At 37.8% G+C, this 20,065-nt stretch overlaps 1 protein-coding gene across 4 annotated transcripts in view; it reads right to left on the bottom strand.

The window, feature by feature from the left end:
- Positions 1–2,488: 2,488 nt before the first annotated feature.
- SPAG6 (sperm associated antigen 6) overlaps positions 2,489–20,065 on the bottom strand; it is a 35,842-nt gene continuing 18,265 nt past the window's right edge. For 3 of the 4 annotated variants that reach the window (XM_039709941.1, XM_039709951.1, XM_039709969.1), the window contains 7 exons: positions 15,192–15,397; positions 14,161–14,334; positions 11,603–11,755; positions 9,095–9,286; positions 7,794–7,910; positions 4,914–5,059; positions 2,489–2,717 (listed from right to left, as the gene is read on the bottom strand). In XM_039709941.1, coding sequence (XP_039565875.1) covers positions 2,651–2,717; positions 4,914–5,059; positions 7,794–7,910; positions 9,095–9,286; positions 11,603–11,755; positions 14,161–14,334; positions 15,192–15,397 — 1,055 coding nt within the window. In that variant the 3' untranslated portion in view covers positions 2,489–2,650. The remainder of the gene's footprint in view (positions 2,718–4,913; positions 5,060–7,793; positions 7,911–9,094; positions 9,287–11,602; positions 11,756–14,160; positions 14,335–15,191; positions 15,398–20,065) is intronic. The other variant, XM_039709960.1, reaches the window with a different exon arrangement.

Below are 20,065 nucleotides of genomic sequence, written 5' to 3'. Positions count from 1 at the left end.
TGTAAAGGCCTAGGTCTGTCTTGTGTAGACGTGTACGTCCAGGGGAGCCTCCAGCCACAAGGTGTTTGTGCAAGGCAGAGAAGCAGCCTGCCAGCAAAGAACAACTGCCAGGGTCTCAAACTACGTGGGAGAGGACTTTGCACTGCCACAGCCTAATGGGATGTGGCATCATCCAGGAATCCTGCGACAAGAGGCCAAACAGCCACTGGCCCAGGCCAGAGCTGCCCAGGGATGTAAAGATGTATTTATGCTAGGTCTGATTTAGATTGTGCTCTACACAATCAGATCGCTTTGAAGGTTTGCCTTGTGCAATCATTTCCTTTGTCAGGAATCAGAAAAAGACTGTGAAAAGACTGTGAACAAATTGTTTAGGCATTGAAATTTAACCCTGTGGAATCCTTACAGTGTAGCACAGTGTGACACAGCAGGAGCACATTTGTCAGGGGACTGAAGCCTCTTTGCTCTCTCTGCACAAAACATATACATTAGCATTGTGTGGGGTGGGGGTGCTCCCGAGCACACGAGGCAGCTATGGGGACACAGCTCCATGCCTCTGCTGCCTCCCATCTGCACACAGCCCTCTGCACCACTTCTGCTCTGTTAGGGAAAAATGAGGCTTCAGATCTTTCGAGACTGTCTTGAAGCCCTTCCATCGCATTTTGTTTCAGGGGTTGTACAAGATTTGATTTTTAAATATCCACAATGCATGTGAGAAAATTATTGAGTATTACTCTTAACAACAATCTTATTAAGTTCAAATCTCAAAGTTTTTTCCGCTAGCATTAACAGTGCCAGAATATCCTAGCATTAATGTCACTATAAACAATAAACACTAAAATCAAAAAGGCATTTGGTAGAAGCTAGTCAGTTCTAAGGCTTTTCACTTAGCTGTGGGCTAGGAAAGAACCCATCTGGTGTGGATTCTATATCAACATTCATGGCACCAACAGTCTCCTTACAGTAAGGTACTGTGCATCCCCTGCTCCTCCTGAAAAGCAGAGTCTGAGACCACCAAGTACCTCACAGCAGGAGCACAGCCCTCTGTAGAAATAAATTTTAACACAGGATAGCCCACCCATGTTTTTGTGAACCATTGAAAAATATGCTGACAAGAATAAAAAAAATAGTAATTTGGAATTTGGCAAAGAAAAGCCACTCTAAATAATTTCCAACTGCAATCAGTCTTTGCTCCTGCTTTACAAGTAATAGATGAGACTATCCTTCTTTTATAAACCCATTCAGTTATATGTTTAAGAAAGTAGGTCAGTTTCTCTCCAGTGGAGGTTTTCAAATATTATCTTTCCTTGTGGCTGCCAGTATTTTCATATCCCATTCCAGAAACACTGTTGAGTAGTCTTTGGGAAAAATGAAAAACAAAACAAAACAACAACACAACAACAACAACCAAAACAAACAAAAAAAAAACCACACTCCCCCAAACTGCTGCAAATGATAAAGAGAAAAATGGTTAGAACAAAAAGTGGTAAATGATAGTTACATTTAAGGGAAGACTAGAGGGTTGTTTGCTGTGTGATACACCAGAGTAGTAAGCAGAATGTAAAAGTCTTTTCACTCTCCAAAAGAAGGTAAAAATAGTTCCAGGATGTTCTTCAGATGGGAGAGGTTATACATCTCTACGTTGATGCAGCTTCAAGACTTAAGTTCCAAACGTGTTTTAACTCAACTCTTCAGCTATTTGAGCTCTTGAAGGATAAATCCTAAGCCACCTTAGTCCCATCAGTCCAATCAGTGCAACCTAAGTGTCCTCAGATTTCCTGTGAATGTGCTCAGACCTTTGCTCACGGTGCTGCTGCAGCCAGGCAAGCCTGCTCTCCTCTGAGGCACACCCGTGTGCTGCTGAGCCCAGAACCAAAGCTCCCAGGGCCCTTCCCTTCGCGTCCGTGAAGTTCTGAGCTCACTCTGTCCTTCTCAACAGGAACAACCATGCACAGACCAAACAGTGTATTGCCCCTTTCTCCACAGCAAATCCTCCTTAATTAGGAGGATTTTTGCAGAAGATGTATTATCTACCAGGCCAGGATCACCAGAAGACCATATCATGAAGAATTCAGCCCTTGTATCATCTTAATCTGTGATTATTTCTTTGTTTAGCTGCTACTAACATGTTTGGAGATGTAAAATCACAACACTTTACTTCCCCAAAGGCAGCAGTAGGAGATATCTCAGTGCAGAAAGAATTCCATAATTAGAAAAAGCACAGGGGTCTACTTTTTCCCCCATCATCAAGCCTGGGAAGTTTTAAACAATATACAAAAGCAAAAGGAGAAAATGGCAATAGTACTGAGAAGGCTAAAATTTGAATGAGATGACAAACTTTTCTTGCAGAAGGAAAAGGAAATGACTGATTCTAAAAAAGCTTCTGTGATAAATCATCACCCCTGCATGAAATTCCATTCATATATGTGGCAATATCTGGTAGTAATGTTAAAGTAAAACAAAAAGGAACAAAAATGTAACAACAAACAAGTTTATAAAGAACAAAATACAGCTTTATAGAATTGCTGAGCTTTTTCAGTAGTGCAAATAGTAAAAAGAGATTTGAGAATCAAGCAAGGCTTTCAACAGCTGTATTTGTATTACTGTCATAAAGGCATAAATGTGAAATGCAGCTCTAATAAAACACTGAAGTTTATAAAACTGGTTGGTAATTTTCCACCCTTTCCAGAAGTATCTCAGAATATCCAGGGGAATAATACCTGAAAGAGAAACATTTTGTTTGTGTGTTAGACTACAAGGCATGTTCTGTGCAAAGTAATGAAATACTATGCATATTTCTACTGATCAAGAAAAAAATCCTAGCATTAAATACTGGTCAAGGAATTCTACAGTTACTCCCCTACAATGTTTTAACAACCTGCTTTTCAACTTACATTATCATTTATACTTGGAAGTCAGTTTTTTTAAAATACATTTGGCTTCTTTTAGGGCATGTAGGTAAGTGGCTACGTTTTAGATAGGTTCAGCTTCAGCTGCCATAAGAAATGTAGGTGCTGGCTTCTTTTGAAATTATGGCCTTTAATAAAAAAAGCATGAGTTTGCACAGAACTGTCGGCTGCAAATGACAATAGTCTGCTGCTGCTTGTCAGATATTAGCACACACCCCAAAACTCACATCAAGCCTACATCCATGAGAGGGACACTGGTTCTGGAACAAAAAAAAAAAAGTCACAGTGACCTTCTCTCTGTAATCAAGGATGGACACTATCCAGAGGTTTTCATTAGAGTAGGACTCTGTGGTCCCATTACTGTCCTGCTGTCATTCAACTGGTTTTCCACAATGGACCAACTACATGCATCCAATATGCCAGCATCAAAGCTGCATTTAGTTCTTGTTTTCCAGGTTAAGAGTATCTGAAATTTAATACTTTATTATTCTAAAAACATATACATCTCAGTATATTTCTAGTTTTGCAGGCATGTGAATTGCCACCTCTGAGCCCTGAAAGCTTAAATTATAAAGAGACAGGAACACACCTCCATGTAATGTAAGCCTAAAATATACTCCAAAAAATTTCCAATGCTTTCCCTTCAAGGGATTTCCCTATTTACCTTGTTAATTTTCATTTTTCTGAATAATTTCTGCATAATTAAACTCTTTTTAAACCTCTTACTAGTTCTGTGATTTGTAAAGCTAACTTTCCAATGCATTACTGTATCCAGTCTGCAAACAGCCTAAAATAAGGTCCAGGTCTCCAGGACAAACCCAGAGCTGGATTCTATCACAGCTACTGTGCCTCAGGCAGCACAACAAACATCAGGCAGAAGCACAGACAGGCAAGCAAGAGATGCTCAGAGGGGCCTTTTCCTTTATTACATCCCAGGCTGGATGAGTAACCTTTTTTCATTTACAGGGGAAAAAATAGGTATAACAAAAAAAACATTATTAATGTTCCAGAAAAGCATAAACAAAATTCCTCTTTCCCTCTGAAGTACTAGCTGCAGTATAAAATTTCTTTATCACTTTGCTTTTACCCATTTGACAGCCACTGGCTTTTCTTTGTAGAGACAAACAGAGCTTCATTTTGTGAGACTTAGTTTCTAGCTACTATTAGCTGAAGAACTCTGCTGCTATAATTAAAATTGATGATGCAGATTTTCAGAGCCTGTAGAGGGAGTACATGAGTACAACATCCTTCTGATGTGTTGATGGAGTGAAGGACTGGTAAATGGATATCTAGAATCTAGGAGGGCATTTCTCTCATTATTACAATTTAGGATGGTGACATTTTGACTGTAAGCTATTTAATAGTGTTTCTGTATTCATTAAGGGCAAAGTTCAACTCGGTGCAGACAGCTGGTGTATGGTCCTTTTATATAACACTTAAGCCTTGTGATGAGGCTCAGGGAGGAAGGGCAGCTGTGGGCAGACCAACTGTGCAGGAGAGCCTCCGGACCCTCTGTGCATCAGAGGAAGTTTCAAAGGAGCCTCTGAATACTCTAGGTCAGACACATTATTATGAAAGTCAGGATGCAACCAAAGATTCACCAATACCTGTATTTTTGGAGGCTAAGAAATCCACAAATAAGTTACCAAAATAAATTTCTCACAGACATTCATAAATATGAGTGGTTGTACTGAAGACTCAGAGTCCATCTGGGCAGTGCAGGACTGACTTTTTGTCACACTTTCCTGCAAGAGCCTGAATATTTGGGCTTTGTTGACAGACAAAGAAATCTGATTCCAAATACAAAAAGAGAAAGCATTCTAATGTTTGTGTCCAGAGGTTGTGTTACTGCTGGGGCAATTAACCAAATGTTATACTTTGGTTTTATTAAAACCAAAATTCACACAGGAGTTAAATTACTATTTTAAATCCTTCTTTTGTGTTGTTCCTGTGAAAAACATCTAACAATGTTACAAGTATGAATTCTTTAAATTTCATTTTTCCTACCTTACTATTTCCTCTGGATAGCAATTGTTAATAGTGTTGATATATTCCTGAAGAAGTGACCCAGGTTCTGCTTTTATTTCTTGAACCTTTTTAAGTCCACCAGTTGTTACAAAGAGACGACGTGCTTTACTGTCATGTGGTAACACCTACACACAGAACAGTACATTTTAAAAAAATCTTTTGAATTCATCTGTATGCCACTAGGCTCAAATATTGCTTATTTGTTTTTAATTCAGAAGACAGATAAAATGGAAAATCAGAGAAACAACATCTGTAATGACTACTGTATTATAACACCCAGCTGTATAGGGAAAAAAAACCCAGAAACCAGCCCTTTATGATTACAACATAATTCATCATGTACTTTAATACATAACATACATAAAATAATTAATTTAATATTTAGTCTTACATAAATAATATTTCTTGAATTATTCCTACAGAGACAGTAAGATTGTGGAGAATAAATGGATAATCAAAACAGAACACTAACATGGAATAACAACAGCATCTGTTCCACTTAAACCAAGTTATTTGGGTCTTTTATGTCAATTCCCACAGTTTAATTGTAGAGCTGAATTTTATATCGTTATAATGATCTAGTATAGATTAGTGCATGAAGACAATACTGAGAATTGTTGCAAGTGAACAATACAGCCTTGAAGCATTACATGCTACTATTAAATTCCTAGATATTAAAATCCTTTAACACACTGTGTAGCCATGGAAGCCTTTTACAAACACACACACAAAGCAAAAACGTGAAGTTTCTGCAGCCAAAGGGGATGAGAAGCAGAAATGATCAGACAATAACATTCTGTGCTCCCTGAGTGATGCCAATACGCAGCTCTGTCCAGAGGACGGCAGGCAGGCAGGGAGGGAGGGAGGAATGAAGGGAGGGAGGGAGGGAGGGAGGTGGGGGCTGGGCCAGGCGAGGGAGAATGACAGCATGTAGTCCATAGGCCCATAGGGCTGCAATATTATTAAAAAAAAATAGAGAGAAAAAGATAGAAAGATAATGCAAGATGTCAGCTGCATCTACAGCAAAACCAGATGCGTTTAAAACCAACTCTGAGAGTTACAAATTATGAGGGCAAAAGCATTTTGTAGCTTCCACATTGCTCAGACATTAAGCCATAAATTTGACTGTGTTTCAGTGTAAAACAAGAGCCTCAAATGAGGAAGGGAATGCCTAAAAGGATGAAGAAAAAGGACAAAATTTCTTCCATGCATACAGGCAAACAAGCTGCATTTCTGTGGTTCCTCTAGGCTGTACAAAATCAACAGACAGGTAAAGAAAAAGCAGGAGAGCACAAAGACTTCTCTCTATTCTATGCTCCACAGAAGTGTCAGGAACAACTGTGATTTTTTTCGTTGTGGGAACTGAACAGACGTCTGTTTTCACATATCTCCCACAACAAGAACTGCCAAGGAGGAACTAGCAAGGAGACAGGATATGGCCCTTTCCCTGCCTTCCTCCTCCACACTGTGACTTCCAGGCTGGATAAGACAGCAGAAAACTCTCTGGGAAGAGGCCCTAAAGAGAGAGAGCACCTCTGAGACACAGCCTCTTCCTCCAGTCCAACCTGAGACAGCACAGAACTGCACAGGCTCTGAAAATGCTAATGTTAAAATGCACAGTCCAGCACAAAAAACAAACAGCACCCCATTTTGAAGCACAGCTTGGAAATAAGGCTTTTACTGTGCCATAAATAAGCCCACAGAAGTAACAGACCACAGCTCTAAGAATAGGAAATTGCCAAGCAGGAGAGAAAAATGCTTTTACTACAGAGAACTTAAAATTAAGAGTACACTTCAGAAGAACAAACGCCAGACAAGTGTATTTAATAACATATAGGCAAAGGAGATAATTGAAACTAAACAAAATATCTGCTGATATGAAGGGCACAAAACTATTTCAATAGCAAGCAATGTTCAAATATACACTGGATAACCAATTGCTATGCACTTGGCTCATTAATAGCTCCAGTCAGAACAGAGAAGCAAAAGGGACTGGATTCTGTGCAAATCTCCATTCTTTGAACAGCCCTACCAAGAAGACAAGAGAAATGAAACTGTGGCAACATAATCAGGAAACTGCACTACCAACAGCAGTGCTTCCAGATCTGTCATGACCAGAACTGAGTATCAAGAGTGTTTTACTTGGCCATTTCCAGAAAGAACATCTCACCAACACAGCTTGGTATACCCTGCTAACAGGTTACACTGCAGAGTATTGCACTAAACATAGTCTATAGTTGAACAGAATTCCCAGCACGAGCTGAACATGACAGACATTGCAAGTCTCCCAGTTAGTTAGCAATTACTTACAGATTTTAAATATTTTGAATAAATTGTATCACTTTTACATGCTGCATTCAAATCAACAATGTATTTAACAGCTATTATTTCAAAATTTTGAGAGGGATAAGAAAAGATTTGGAATTTTTACACTTATTTGAGACTGAAAATTAATCAGGATAAAAGGAGTGAAGCCTTTATATTATTGTAAAATAGCTGACTTAAGTCAGTGCTGTACAGACAGCTTGTAGTTTATCTAAAACAGATGTGACTGGGATTTATGTGATACATTGGCTCAAGAGAAAATATTTGCACATGAGTTAATATTCCACTTAATCTCAAGAGGCAAGGAAGGAAAAAACACCTTGCTTATAAGAAACTGTTTTCCCAGTCTTAGGATGAATTATGGCAGATTCCAAATGAAACAGTATCCAGCTGTATAAGACAAAAGAACAGGATCCAAACTGCTTTGGAAGGGGATGCTTGAGGATCCTGAGAAAACAATGACACCTTTAGAGTGGCTAAATGGGAAACAATTAGCAATTAACATATTACTCACCAAGAAGAGCCTTTTCTTACCTTACTAAACTGCCCAATAATATACTGCAAAATACTGGAAGGGGCCTCATGAAGCAGTGGTTCAAGTGCTGGTAGATACGTGCATTTCTGAAGAATGTTCTTTAAGGCTTTCTTAGTCTATTGAAATGCAAAATAAACTTTCTGTAGTAAGATATCAATGAAAACAACAAGAATTCATATATATCACTGAAGTCTGATCAAAAAAGCAAATTGATCAGAATTTTCAATTAGCAATTTCTGAATAGAAACTATTATATCTATCAGGTTACTTAATGAAGAATCAATTCTCTACTTAGATTTATTAAACCTCAAAACCTACAGTGCATCATATTATTATTATTATGTTATCTACAGTCAAAGTAATGGCAATTTTCCTTTGACTATAATGAAAGCTGGAGTAGACCCTTTAGGTAAATTGAAGTACTCTAATATAATAAGAAAGTTAAATCAAAACATATTTTAAAAGATTGTATTTTAGAAGTGGCTTACTAGGAGAGGCTGCTGGTCTGGGATAGCAAAGTGCAGTACTGTCCAGGCAGGGGGGAAAAGAGAGAGTGAAACAATTGTGCATTGGTGCATATTTCTGGAAACAAACTCAGTGTTGACTGATACAAGCAGAAGTAACCTTCTTGGGTAGGATTACAGGTACAGGTAATTTGGCTTCAATATTTTTGGGATTACTGGAAATTACTATATAAAAGGTACTTTACATGGAATGTGGTATTTCAGTGGAATGTACAGAAGCATAGTGCAACATGGGAGATCATATCCTGTCCTATTACACTCTTACTGTTGCTCAGAAACACACTTTACTAAACTGCAACTCTACTGGCTCCCACACAGGGAAAGGCCCTAAATATGGGCAGTTGCATGTTTTAAAGAGCAGAGCCTTGATTAGCTGTTACAGTTTTATCATAATAATAAAAATGTAGGCACAATTATTACAAGGACTGTAATATTTTCTACAAGAGCTTATACTTGCAAAAAAGAGGTGGATAATTAGAAATGAGTCACAAGAAATTACAGCAAATGGGTCTATGCAACTCTGATCTAAACAGGGAAAAAAAAAAAAGGGATTAGACTGTGGTGGCTGTAGCATATGATGTGGTATACACCATATGCACACGCATTAGGACCAGCCAGTCCCCTAACAAGTGACACGGCCTCCAGACACTGCACCCAGGAAAGCTGTGACTCGGTGAGCATCAATAAAAACACATAACTTAGTAGTTTTTAAGCACTCAAACCTCTTGATTACAATGAATACACCATGTCAATGCAAATACTACAAATCTACTTGCTTTTGCTTTAAGATCTTCTGAGCTGCCTGCGTCCGCAAAGATGTCGAGCAGCGTGGGCAGCACGTTTGCTACTGCAACATGACGTGCATGCTCAGTAGTGTGCCTTCCAATCTGTCCCAGGGCCCAAGCAGCTGCTGCCTTAATATGATCTTCATGTTCTTCTACCAAGCAGGCACACAGTGGAGGTATTCCCTGCAGCATTAATCAAAAGCACAGCCTTTACAAATGTAGACCAGGGAATGACAATACGAAACAGATACAGAGAGTCAGAAAATGTTTCTCTATTTACACTCTTCTGAAAAAAGCTGTAAGAGAATGCATGCTAGTGGTGTCATACTTTTACAGCATCATGATTAGTAAGAATTTTTAATAAATCTTAATAAATATAGTTACACATAAACAGATTCAATGTTCTAAGTCAGAGAGCAGTTTGAACAAACATGCAAATTTAAGGTATAAAAAGAATACACAACATAATTCAGGCTGTACTAGGTAAAGGTGGCAGTTTTTCTCAGACTGAAAATAAAAGAATTTGAGTGCTTATGATTCTATGAAATCAGTTTAAGACCAGAAGGGTTCAGTCATTGAGTCTTTCTTTTTTTACTATCCATAGCACTAGATTTCAAGTTATCAACCTCTTCTTGAGTCCAGTAGTTCATGTTTGACTCACCCAATCACTTCAAGAAGGGCTTCAACTTTTGATTTGCAGACATTGAGAGGTGGAGACCTCACATCCAGCTGTTACTAAAGTTGTTCTGGTTCAGGATCTTTATACTTTCTCCACAACTAATTAGTAGCTGGTATTTTATGCCAAAACACTCCAATAGGAAACATTTCATGCTACTTTAGGTAAGGCAAGGCTACTAAATCTCTATCAAAAAAAACTTTTTCTCCATCCCATGAATCCTTCTTTACTCTTTCCTGCAGTTTTCTGCTTTGTTGTTTTGGGTTTTTTCCCCAAGACACTTTTCAAATACAGACAGTAGAACTACATATATTACTAAAACAAATAGATTAACTTCTCTTTTCCAATAATGCTTCATCTTCTACTCTTTCATACCACAAAGGACTAAATTGTGGGGGTTTTTGCCACTGCATTACAGCAGAAGACCAGAATGAAGTGTTTGTCCAGTATGATCCCAAAAATCATTGCTCAAAATCCATCCTTTCAGCTTAGAGTACCGTGGAATGGATCTATCACTTTACATCATCAGTGTCTAACTGCATATGGTTATGCCACAGTGCATTTCTTTCGAATGGTTCCAGTTTACCAAGCCCCATCCTCAGCACTGTGTACTACTCCACAAGCTTAATCTCCCCTGAAGCAGTTTGTTTTTTTTAATGGGTTTTGGGTTTATTCGGGTTTGTTATTATTTCTTTTGTAGATCAATCATTAGCATATTTAATTTCATCAAAGTTTGCCCAGATCCCTGAAACAGCTCTCACAGCAGTTCCATTCAGTTATGATAGGAATCATTATAATCCTTCAAAAATCTAACTTAGGGGCTTCCTCCAGAATTTAATCCTGGTTTCATCCCACTTAATGTCAAGCACTCAAAAGCAGGAGCATATTTGCTCTAGGCATCGCTAAAAGTGGAAAGAGAGACACATCCAGAGAAGAAGGGCCTCCAGAGATAGCCAAAAAAAGCATCAATTCCCTTAGTTTTAAAACACAGAAGAGCATTTTTTGATCACTCCTACTTTCCCTGCATACTACATGATGTTGTAGCAACTTCCATTTTTCAACTTGCATTTCTACTAGAAGACATTTCTATTCCTTTATTTATATTGTTTTGTTGCTCCACTCATACATACATTTTAAATGCCTGATATAGTGTGAAAATGGGTCAAAAATGTTAGTGAAATTGTTTCCTTCCTTCTGTCATTAATTAGCATTATTCACATCAGACTACTAAGCCAGGCACTAATTTCACCTACTGCAAACATTGCAAATTCTTCTTCTTCTATATCATTGCCCAGCAGAATTTATTTAAACTTGAAAACATATAACTTTACTCATTTGAAATGTCACTTGCACAACTGAATCAAACTACAAAAGATAATAAACTGAGGTCTGTTCAAGTCTGAAGATGGCTGTTGCAAGATAATCCTGCAGTACTTGCAGAGCCATGTTTGTAAATGAAGAACATGCCATTAACCACAGTTGCTCCAAAGAAGCTTTCACTGCAGCCACAAATACACATTTTAAGAGGAAGCAGACAACAGAAATTCAGTGACTTATTTTCTGTACCCATGCAGTTGCAACACAGAAAAATCACACACTGTAATACCAACTAATCCACAGTGTTCTGTAAAAGGTTCAACACCATTTTATCAGGTTGCCACAGAATTTCAGTCATAGAAAGCAGCAATACTAGGAGAAAGTGCATTCATGGAGAGCAAGTATATAATCCTGTCACAAAATACATTCTCTGCCTATGTTAATTTGTATCTGCACCAAAGAATACCGCTGAAGAACTACAGGAAGACAACAAAGTGATAGCTAACCTTGGAGACAATGACTGCCATTGACAGGTTCTCGGAATGAGCCGCCACATACCCAAGTGCCATGATGCCAGGCAGTCTGATGGTCCCTCTGCAGCTGCCAATACAATCAACCACAGCAGCAACTCCACCTGAATTTACTATAAACTGGGAAAGCTGAAAAGATAAACAGAACAGATTAGATACGCTGAAGTATCTACAAGCATAAAGAACCACATCAGAGAAGCCTTTTAATGTATTGCTGCTGTTTTACAAAATAAAGCTGGAATCAGAGTAGTGTATCATACAGACTGTTGGGAACTAAGTGCAGCATCAAGTTTTCAGGAATGAGGTCATTTGCTACTTTGTTTTTGATTGACTATACTGCAAGGAAATCAGAGTTCTGAATCCTTGATGCTGTTGACATATTCCCAACTCCATCATCACACACCAGAGAAAAGTGCAAATGACAGCCTATCACACGACTGATCTTGAAGATGCACCTAATGAGCCAGATACTGTTTCATCCTAGTGGCCTCTCATTCCCAAACTAACATCCTATGTTCTGTGCAGAGCCAGAGGGAAAGGCCCATTCCTCCTCTCACCTGCATTCTAAATTACCTCTGTGGCACAAAATCCCTTGTGGATCCTCACACCAAGGCTTGAAGCCAAGGACAACTGTTCTGGATGTGCAAAACTGACTTGGCCTGCACCATTCTGCCATGTTAGCATGCTCTGAGGGAAGTGTCCAGGGAACACACTTGATGGGTAATGGAGTCTGCCCCAGAATGCTAAATGACATAGCCTTGCTTATAAATGATAATCAAGCTATGCAACACAGGTTTCTACCAAAAGCAAACTTGTCACATCACTTGAGGGACAGCAGTAGAATATGTATTATATCAATAATGCATAGTAATCAAAATTATTATTATTTTCTTCCACGTTTTTAGGTATATCCCATTCTCCCTACAGATTCCAAAGCAAAAGGAACATGTTCTTAAAAGTCAAAATTAAATGAACAAAACTGCAGCACATGAATTCCCAATCCAGGTGATTGCTATAAATATGAAATCCACCTCTGTCTTAAAGCCTTTAAAAGGGGATTGTTTTCTTCGTGAAACAGCCAGATGAAACTTTCAGTTAGTACTTAGCAAAATCTGTTAACACAATTGTGAATTACAGCCAGTGGCAACCAAGTGCTACATCTGCACACAGCCACGTGCACCTGGACGTGCAGAGCTCCTGCCGTGTCCCTCAGCCCTCGCTCCAAGTCTCTCTGCTGCTGACCTTCACAGGAATTTACTGCATGTGCAGCTAGAGAGTCGAGATCCAAAAGCCATGAGTCTCAAATGACTTCACAGGAATTTTACTGCATGTGCAGCTAGAGAGTCGAGATCCAAAAGCCACGAGTCTCAAATGACACAGCCAAGTCCTCCAGAAATCCCATTTGGCAGCCAGTCTCCACTGCAACGCGCGTTGCTTGAACAGAGTTCCCAGAGCTGGCCAGTCACCTGTGTCACTCCAAGTCAGACACGGACTGTGACTTCCCATTGGGAGTCACCAAGATGCCTCCTAGTGCTCCTCTGGAGAGCTGCTAGCATGGCCAGTTCCTCTTGTGTGGAGGATCTGCTGCCAGAAGCTCTTCTGGCTTAAACTGCAATCCTGAGTTTGGGCTCTGGCTTCTGACTCCAGGGCCCCCTTTTGATAATGATAATTTCTTTACTTTTTGAGGAGGTGAAGTTGCATTGCCCATGAGGTACAGAGAGAAAGCAGGAAATGTGCCAAGACTGTAAACTTTTATCACCAGCTTAAAGACTGGCAGGCTGAAGAAACTGCACAACATTCATGTTTAAACACTTCTCAGTTGTTAAGTGTGCATCATGATTTTGAAATTACTATGCTCAGCATTAGTGTGTTCCACAAATACATCGCTTATATTTCATTCCAAAGTCATATTTAGAGCCTTTTAATTATCTCTGTGGTCTGGCAGATTACCATAGTTATAATTATATGGTTTTCCTATTTATTTTGTATTGACTTTGCCAAACATCCCCACCTTCCTATGGCAAAAACACTCTAAATGCTCAAACTCAAATTACAAACTCAAGTTACAATCAGGTTAATAATAAATAAGAGAATTTTTGACCTTCGCTGTCATTGGAAAAATAATTAAAATGTGATCCCAGCACCCCTGAAGATTTTTTAAAAGACACACACCATCTATTATTGTTAAAGGATGATCTTGCAATTTATTAGCTCGTATCATGACTTCTGTGAGGCTTTTCTCATAATGTTTTTAATATCTAGGACTGACAGTACTGTCAGCCAAGAACTCCCTCTCTGTGCTGATATCTCATAGAATGAAGTAGCTAGGTATACATTTTATGATTCCCAGTTTCCTAACCCAATTCATATTCAATACACATCTCATAATATCAGCATTTCCATATTTTCCAATGAACATGCCAAACAGCCATTTGCCCTCCCTTTCGAAAAGCAAATGACAGAATAATCCTGTATTTTATTTAAAGTGTAAAATCTAATGATATGACCTTGTATTTGCATTTTCAAGGTTTTACCTCGGGCGTATGCTTTGCTATCTCTCTAATTAAAGTTGCACCATTTTTCTTGACATATTCATCTGAGTCCTTCAGGCATGTGAGCACAACTGGGAAAATTTCTGCTTCAACCACCAACTCTGCAAGATCCACTGAATGCTTTGCTATTTGGCTTAGAGCTGACAGCACCTGACGCTAGTAAATAAAAATTGTTATAAAATCAATAGTATACAAACATCCCACAACACACACTCCCCCTGCACACAAAAATCTATTGCATCAAGGAAAACAAAGCAGGATAGGGAAAACAATTACAGCTATTTTACAATTCACTGAGTCAATTCATTCACAAATATAATGGCACAGAACATTTGCTGTTTCTGAATAAAACTTTCTCTTTTGTTTTATCCCGTTCAAGCTTGTATGTATTTATATATATATATATATATATATACACACACCATTTTAAACTGTAATTTAAAATTTACTAAAATCTATATAAAGTATTTTTATTTACACAAATTTGATCTGTCAGATCTTCTATTAAGAAATTTTTGTGGCATTTTCATGCTGTCTTCTGTTTGGTAGAGTAAGACAGAAAATTTATAATACGCAATTTTTTTTTGTCAAACACTAGTGATTAAACCTTTGACAACAGCTATTCACATCAGACAGTACATTCTAAAATACAATAAGTTCACTATTAACTGGCTTATCATATAATCTTTAGTATGCAAAACCTTTTTTGTAACTGAAATGTGCAAATCTTACCTATTAAAAGTTTCTGTTGCATTCTTCATATACTATATATTCTTTAAAAAATCCCATACTTCTCACTTTAAAGATTAGTTTAGCTGTTCCTCACAGAGCTGCAGTTTATATCCAGTAGCTAAATTTGTACATATGTGCAGAACTCTTTGTCACTAACTATATAGTTACATTTTGTTAACACCCAAACCAAGAGCTTCTAAATAAATATGCACATCCACGTCTTTTGATTCAATCTCAAGTAATGACTGGTATAATGGAGATTTAAAAAAAAATAAATGTACCTTCAGTTTAGCATCAGGGTTCAGGATCATCTGAGCTAAGTGAGCGATAGCTCCTGCATCCACTACTGTCTGTGCTAACTCTGGAGAATGCTTTGAAATATCACTGAGAGTTGAAGCAGCAATCCTTTTCAAAGCAATTTCTGGCTCCTGGATACAGAGCACTAAAAGAGGAACAGCGCCTGCATCCACCACAGCTTGTGACAGTTCTGTAGGTCCAAGGAAAGTAATTAAGTGAGTATGGGTGACTGACCCTTGTGCAAGCCATTTTTCACCCTGACAGATACAGCAAAGGAAAAAGGGGAGGGTGTAGTTCACTGTCTCGACATCTGCATTTCAAATCAGCCCTCCTGGTTTCATAAACCGTGTGGACCAATCCACAACTGAAAAGAATGCAGGTCAATAGATGGACCCCCATTTACATGCACACATTTGAGGTAGATTAGGCTGAAATGGTTTGTTATTCTGTTTTCTTTTTCTTTTTTTAAAGTAAGCAGATGTCAGCTGTTTAAACCCTGGCTATTCTGCACTGATCAATAGGAAAGCATTTTATGCATGGCTAACAACAACACAGAAAGCCAAAGTACCAAAATTTTATCAACCGGCTAATTAGAGAGCATTTTACCCTCTTTAAATGATAAGCAGATATTAGCATAGATCAAATGCCAAAAACAAAAATACAAAAAACATACATAAAAGATTTATCTTACATAAAAGATTGCAAAAATGGAACTTGGTGATCAAAACTAGTCTTTGCTACCGTACGTGGGATGAGACAGAATTTGTACTTTAATGACAAGAAAATGTTATCATACACAATTACACAAATGAGAAATATCATCAGTGATATTGTGTGTCTGAGATTAGCACAATATCCTTAACTAACTGCACCTTAAACAAAAAAAAAAAAATCTGAGTATGTGATTAGCTGACATGGACAAAAATTACACTATTAGAAATTCATTAGCTCTCTCTGTGTATGCAGCATTAATCACAGTCCTAAAATGAGAATTACTGGGTATCAGAAGCAAAATTTATATTATAACCAAGCTGTGCTATTTTAAAATAGTGTTGAAAAAGTGGTAAAAACCATAGGGGATTCAATAATCTATTAGGTTCTTCGTTCAGTTTTGCTACACCTTATTATGCATATCCATTATTATCTTTAACATTTATCTTGACTTACAGTACCATGGCAACATATGGCTGTTGTATTTCAAGACTCTAACTTAGCTTTTGATTTATAGTCCATCCATAAAGAGATTTTCATACTAAGAAAAATACAGCATACTTCATTAAATATACATAGACTAATATAGTTTTTCATGAAGTCTGTACGTCATGTCATCATTACGTTGTTAATATCCAAATAATGTTCCAGACCAGATTTGTTTTCAATTAGTGAGTTATAGCCACACACTGTAATTCATGTGATAAGTCAAATATTTACACTGTATGTTATTTTATGATACAATATTTTAAATAAAATATAGATATTGCATCAAAAAATATAGAAAATATAGATATTACATCAAAAAATTAAATAATGCAATAATTTTTAAACTAATACAATACCCTGAAACTAGCTTAGTTGGCTAGAGCATGGTGCTAATAATGGCAAAGTTGTGGGTTCAACCCCTGTACAGGCCATTTACTTAAGAGTTGAGCTTGATGATCCTTGTGGGTCCCTTCCAATTCACAACAATTTTCATGTTCTGTGAATCTGTAAAATTAACTCTACAAAGTTCATTTTTCAAATAAATATTTGACTGAAAATAAAGTGCATGCATCCTTAAAATACACAAATCATAAGATTTCAACAAACTCAAATGCAGTGTCTTCAGTTTTAAAAATATGCAGTGAAAGATACCTGAAATGTATGTAAAAACAAACCTGAAAAGGAGCTAATCAATATAAGTGGTATAAGTTACAGTCAGCTTTTCATGGAAAAAACCATGCCCAGTTTCTTCAGATCGTGGAATCCATGGTGATCTACTGACCCACTGCCCAGATTAAGCCCTCCAGTTGTGCCTCAGAACTTCAGACCAAGCAGAGCTCCACTGCCCACAGTCTGCTGGGAAATGCTAAAGTCAAGAATCTGATGTCAAGAGGGACATGGTGCTAGAAGAAAGGGCTTCTTTTATGTCTTAGGAGCTAAAATAATGAAGTTCAAGCAGGGAGAGAAGGAGCAATATTTCAGGTCACAGCTACACTCAGGCATGTAAAAGTAACTGTAAAAGTTATTTTGAAAGAGCAAAGTAAATCTGATTCAATTTAGATCAGCTCTTGCTGCTAGAAGTCTGATATCATTTAAATACTGATGGTTACTGTTGGTCATGGGTAATTAAATGGTTTTTCTTCCAGTGGTGTTTATAAGGTTCATGGCTAATAACTTACCACATGGAGGGCTGGACCATGTGTCAAGACAGACAAGTTGTAAATGGACTGTCAGAAAAACAGAAAAGCTGAGGCAGGGGAGAAAGGAAATACAGTACTTCCCATCTTGTTTCCCTCCAAATTCAGCCAAAAATTACAATTCTAAGTATTAATGATTCCATTATAAATTGTAATTCTTTTTTTTTCCCCTCAAGAAAAGGCTCAATTAATCTTCCTCTTGTAGAACATCTTTAATGCAGATTATACACCAAAGGATTCATTAAACTTTGCCATCCATTTAGAAATACGGACAGAGGTGGGAAAAAATTTACACTGAGAAGGAGTTAGAGGCGAAAACAAACTTGGCAATAAGAAATTTTTAAAAGCAAATATTCACTCAGAAAAAATTAAAATAACTAAAACAAATTACAAAAATACTCTTCCAAATACTACACCAAGGCTGTATTATAAGGGCCAGGACAAGTCCCATAGCTGCAGAGGAGAAAGACAGCAAAGAAAAGCTAATGTATGAACCTCATTTAATTCCAAAGAAGGTTATGAAAACCACAGGCTTGGAATTCACATTGGGGTACAACTCAAGGAACTTCTCCAGCTACATGATGATAAAGTTGAACATCTCCCTATGTGAGTGAAAGTAGGAAATTGAACTCTGTTTGTTCAAACACAAGAGAACTATGGTTCAAAACAGACCAAAAATGAACCACTTTCATCCAGATCTACACAAGGAAGATTTTAGCAAGTGAAGACACTGGAGACAAGACTCAAATGGATGTAGAAGAAAGACTAATGTAATAAAGACAGATTTTGGAGTCTGAGAATGCTACCAGTTCTAGTACAGCTAGATGTTGTACTAGAGTTGTGCTGGTTTGTCTCAATACAAAAGTACTCATCAGGGATGAAGAAATTAATTCAAAGTAGGTTGAAGACTTGTCATGAGTTTCTGTGATCAGGAAGAGGGGAAAGCCAACAAAGTGGAGTCAAGATCCTACCTACATACCCACCGAAAACAATGGGAATAAACAGGATTATTCTAAACTAGTTTAAGGTGCTAATAGAAAAACCCCACTAATATTATCACATTGGCAATAATAACATGGATTATAAAAACCAGATGACGATAAAAAAAGATGAAGATGAGAAAGTGAACGTCCAGGTTGTCCCCAGAGAAAGAAAATCATCTCAATATTATATTGACAACATTATATCCCCATAGCAGAGCAGCAGCAACACCCCTGGCTGGAAGGAAATGCAAGTTTCAGCTCAGACCAGGGCTCTCAAACAGACCTTGCTGTGGTAGCAGGTGCATCTACATGAAACAACAGGTTTTGACCAAGACAACCACCAATACTGTATTTTTCTGAGGACTGTGTGATCATGTTATAGGCACATAGAAAGACTCTAATCCCCACCAGTAGCCAAAGGCTGCACTTCAAAATCAGAGATTGATGCAGGCCCCTACAACCACAGTGCTAAAGATTCCCCTGGAACCAGTGAGAAAACCTCTCACCAGGAGGATGGAGGTTAGACTCAAATCACTGAAGAGCTGAGGAACCGGTTCTTGCAGCTGATGCTGCTTTGAGCAGGAAGCTGGACTAGAGATCTACCAAGGTCCCTTCTAAGCTGAGCTAACTTGGCAATAAGAAATTTTTAAAAGCAAATATTCACTCAGAAAAAATTAAAATAACTAAAACAAATTACAAAAATACTCTTCCAAATACTACACCAAGGCTGTATTATAAGGGCCAGGACAAGTCCCATAGCTGCAGAGGAGAAAGACAGCAAAGAAAAGCTAATGTATGAACCTCATTTAATTCCAAAGAAGGTTATGAAAACCACAGGCTTGGAATTCACATTGGGGTACAACTCAAGGAACTTCTCCAGCTACATGATGATAAAGTTGAACATCTCCCTATGTGAGTGAAAGTAGGAAATTGAACTCTGTTTGTTCAAACACAAGAGAACTATGGTTCAAAACAGACCAAAAATGAACCACTTTCATCCAGATCTACACAAGGAAGATTTTAGCAAGTGAAGACACTGGAGACAAGACTCAAATGGATGTAGAAGAAAGACTAATGTAATAAAGACAGATTTTGGAGTCTGAGAATGCTACCAGTTCTAGTACAGCTAGATGTTGTACTAGAGTTGTGCTGGTTTGTCTCAATACAAAAGTACTCATCAGGGATGAAGAAATTAATTCAAAGTAGGTTGAAGACTTGTCATGAGTTTCTGTGATCAGGAAGAGGGGAAAGCCAACAAAGTGGAGTCAAGATCCTACCTACATACCCACCGAAAACAATGGGAATAAACAGGATTATTCTAAACTAGTTTAAGGTGCTAATAGAAAAACCCCACTAATATTATCACATTGGCAATAATAATATGGATTATAAAAACCAGATGAGGATAAAAAAAAGATGAAGGTGAGAAAGTGAATGTCCAGGTTGTCTCCAGAGAAAGAAAATCATCTCAATATTATA

This window comes from Passer montanus, unplaced genomic scaffold, assembly GCF_014805655.1.
Source record: "Passer montanus isolate IOZ18808 unplaced genomic scaffold, ASM1480565v1 scaffold10, whole genome shotgun sequence".
Taxonomy (NCBI): Eukaryota; Metazoa; Chordata; class Aves; order Passeriformes; family Passeridae; genus Passer; species Passer montanus.
Note: the sequence above shows the minus strand (reverse complement) of the source record. Positions and strands in the feature narration are given on the sequence as shown.